We start from the raw sequence: 1,785 nt of genomic DNA on the forward strand, positions 1-1,785 counted from the left end.
TATCTACAGTTGCGAGATACAATCTGGTTTATTAAATATCACAACTAATCTTGTAATCATGTAAGGATCATGCCAATTGAAAATGGATTTCTGGTTTTATTACAGCAGTTTTAAAATAGGCCTAATAGTTACACCCTAAATGAAGATAACTTCATTGCATTTATTTAGAGACGTTTACATTCTTTTAGCTTTAGCAAAAAGGTCCAGTATCCATATTGCACTCAAAAGATTATGGTTTTCTTTTCGGCAAATCTCTTTTACATGCATCCAGACATAAATGACCCTCATTCAGTACAGTTCTTCAGACCTGTCAGAATATACTCATAAATGTCCATGTTTGTCTGTCATACCATATACAGCACCACAGAATGTGGAGTCAGACATTAAATCAGGAGAAACATCAAATGTATCACCACACAGCTGACGTTTGACATCTTTAACGCGCCAAAAAACTTTTGGCAACATGAAAAAAGCACTCTCAGAGAACAAGAAGAGGCAACACAACTAAGCACACATATATAACTCTTTACAGTGTCAAAGCTTGTTTCTTCATCCATTTGACTACATTCACAGGCACACAGCATTGCAGGTGGGCCAAAAGAAGCCTGCAGCAGAAGTCTGATTTATGGGGACTGCAGAGATGCTACACAGAGTGGCAAAGGTGCCACCTGACGAGATTGATGACAGGAACTGACATGTTTTTTTGGCTTGGACTAAGGTACTAGTACCCCTGGGTAAAGTTATAGCCAGTCTCTGAGTGGAGGCTGGAGCCTGAAGCAGTAAAACTGTAGGCAGCATAGGCAACCACAGAGCCCAACATCAGTCCAGACATGTAGGACACAGTCATTATGTTCCCTGTGGGAAAAACAAATCACATGGACTAAAGTTAATGACTGCATCTCTAGAGAAGAGATTATAAATGCATCCTTCTGAAGGTTTAGGCTTATATACAAGCACCTGTTCATCTGCATAGACTTGTGCATTTATACTCTATGAATCTAAATGGGGTGATAGATTTACCTGCTAGTTCCCTCTGCTCAGGTGCCACCTTGCCTGCAGCATGAATCATGGGAACACTGCCAAAATAGCCATTAGTGACGCCCATGAGGAGAGAGAAGATGCAAGGCCATGCCGGGTGGCTGAAGGTGGGCTTCTGAGCCGGATACACACACATGATGAACAGAGGGATGAAAACTACTCGCACACACGAGCAGAAGAGAAGACGAGTTCCGTTCCATTCATACGGCACGGCTGCCAAGATCTAGACACATGGAGAGACAAGATTAGGTGTCAAATTACTTCAAAGAATGTAGATGATGACATAATCTGTAATGCCATTATGTCAGTGAACATACTTTGCCCACAAAGTCAGATATGTTGAAGATGGCCATGATCAGGATGGGCAGCCATTCCCCCAGTGTGACATTCCTGATCTCCGACTCCAGTCCAGGAAAAAGACACAGCGTGATGAAGTAAGTGACAGCAATAGACAGCATGTAGGTCCAGATCACACGGGCGACCACATAACGATGCAGGATCATGCCTGCAACAGAAGGGGTCACTGCTCATTAACCAAATAACATAAAAATTAGGTCCTTAAATAAATAAATGCAAAAGAAAAAATGGAATTAATACTTTTCTTCAGCAAGGATGCATCAAAAGCAACATTTAAAACTTTAAGATTGTTACAATCAAATCCATTTTAAATAAATGTGTTCTTTTGAACCTTCTATTCATCAAAGAAAAATGATTATCAATTAACAGTATGACACTGAAGACTGGAGT

The 1,785-nt window shown here is 40.6% G+C and overlaps 1 protein-coding gene across 1 annotated transcript in view; it reads right to left on the bottom strand.

The window, feature by feature from the left end:
* Nucleotides 1-17: 17 nt before the first annotated feature.
* LOC107578359 (equilibrative nucleoside transporter 4-like) overlaps nucleotides 18-1,785 on the bottom strand; it is a gene marked incomplete at its 5' end in the record, with an annotated part of 5,819 nt that continues 4,051 nt past the window's right edge. The window contains 3 exons of the mRNA XM_016264330.1: nucleotides 18-855; nucleotides 1,021-1,261; nucleotides 1,356-1,543. Coding sequence (XP_016119816.1) covers nucleotides 722-855; nucleotides 1,021-1,261; nucleotides 1,356-1,543 — 563 coding nt within the window. The remainder of the gene's footprint in view (nucleotides 856-1,020; nucleotides 1,262-1,355; nucleotides 1,544-1,785) is intronic.

Source organism: Sinocyclocheilus grahami, unplaced genomic scaffold (genome assembly GCF_001515645.1).
Source record: "Sinocyclocheilus grahami isolate Dianchi unplaced genomic scaffold, SAMN03320097.WGS_v1.1 scaffold9897.1, whole genome shotgun sequence".
NCBI lineage: Eukaryota > Metazoa > Chordata > Actinopteri > Cypriniformes > Cyprinidae > Sinocyclocheilus > Sinocyclocheilus grahami.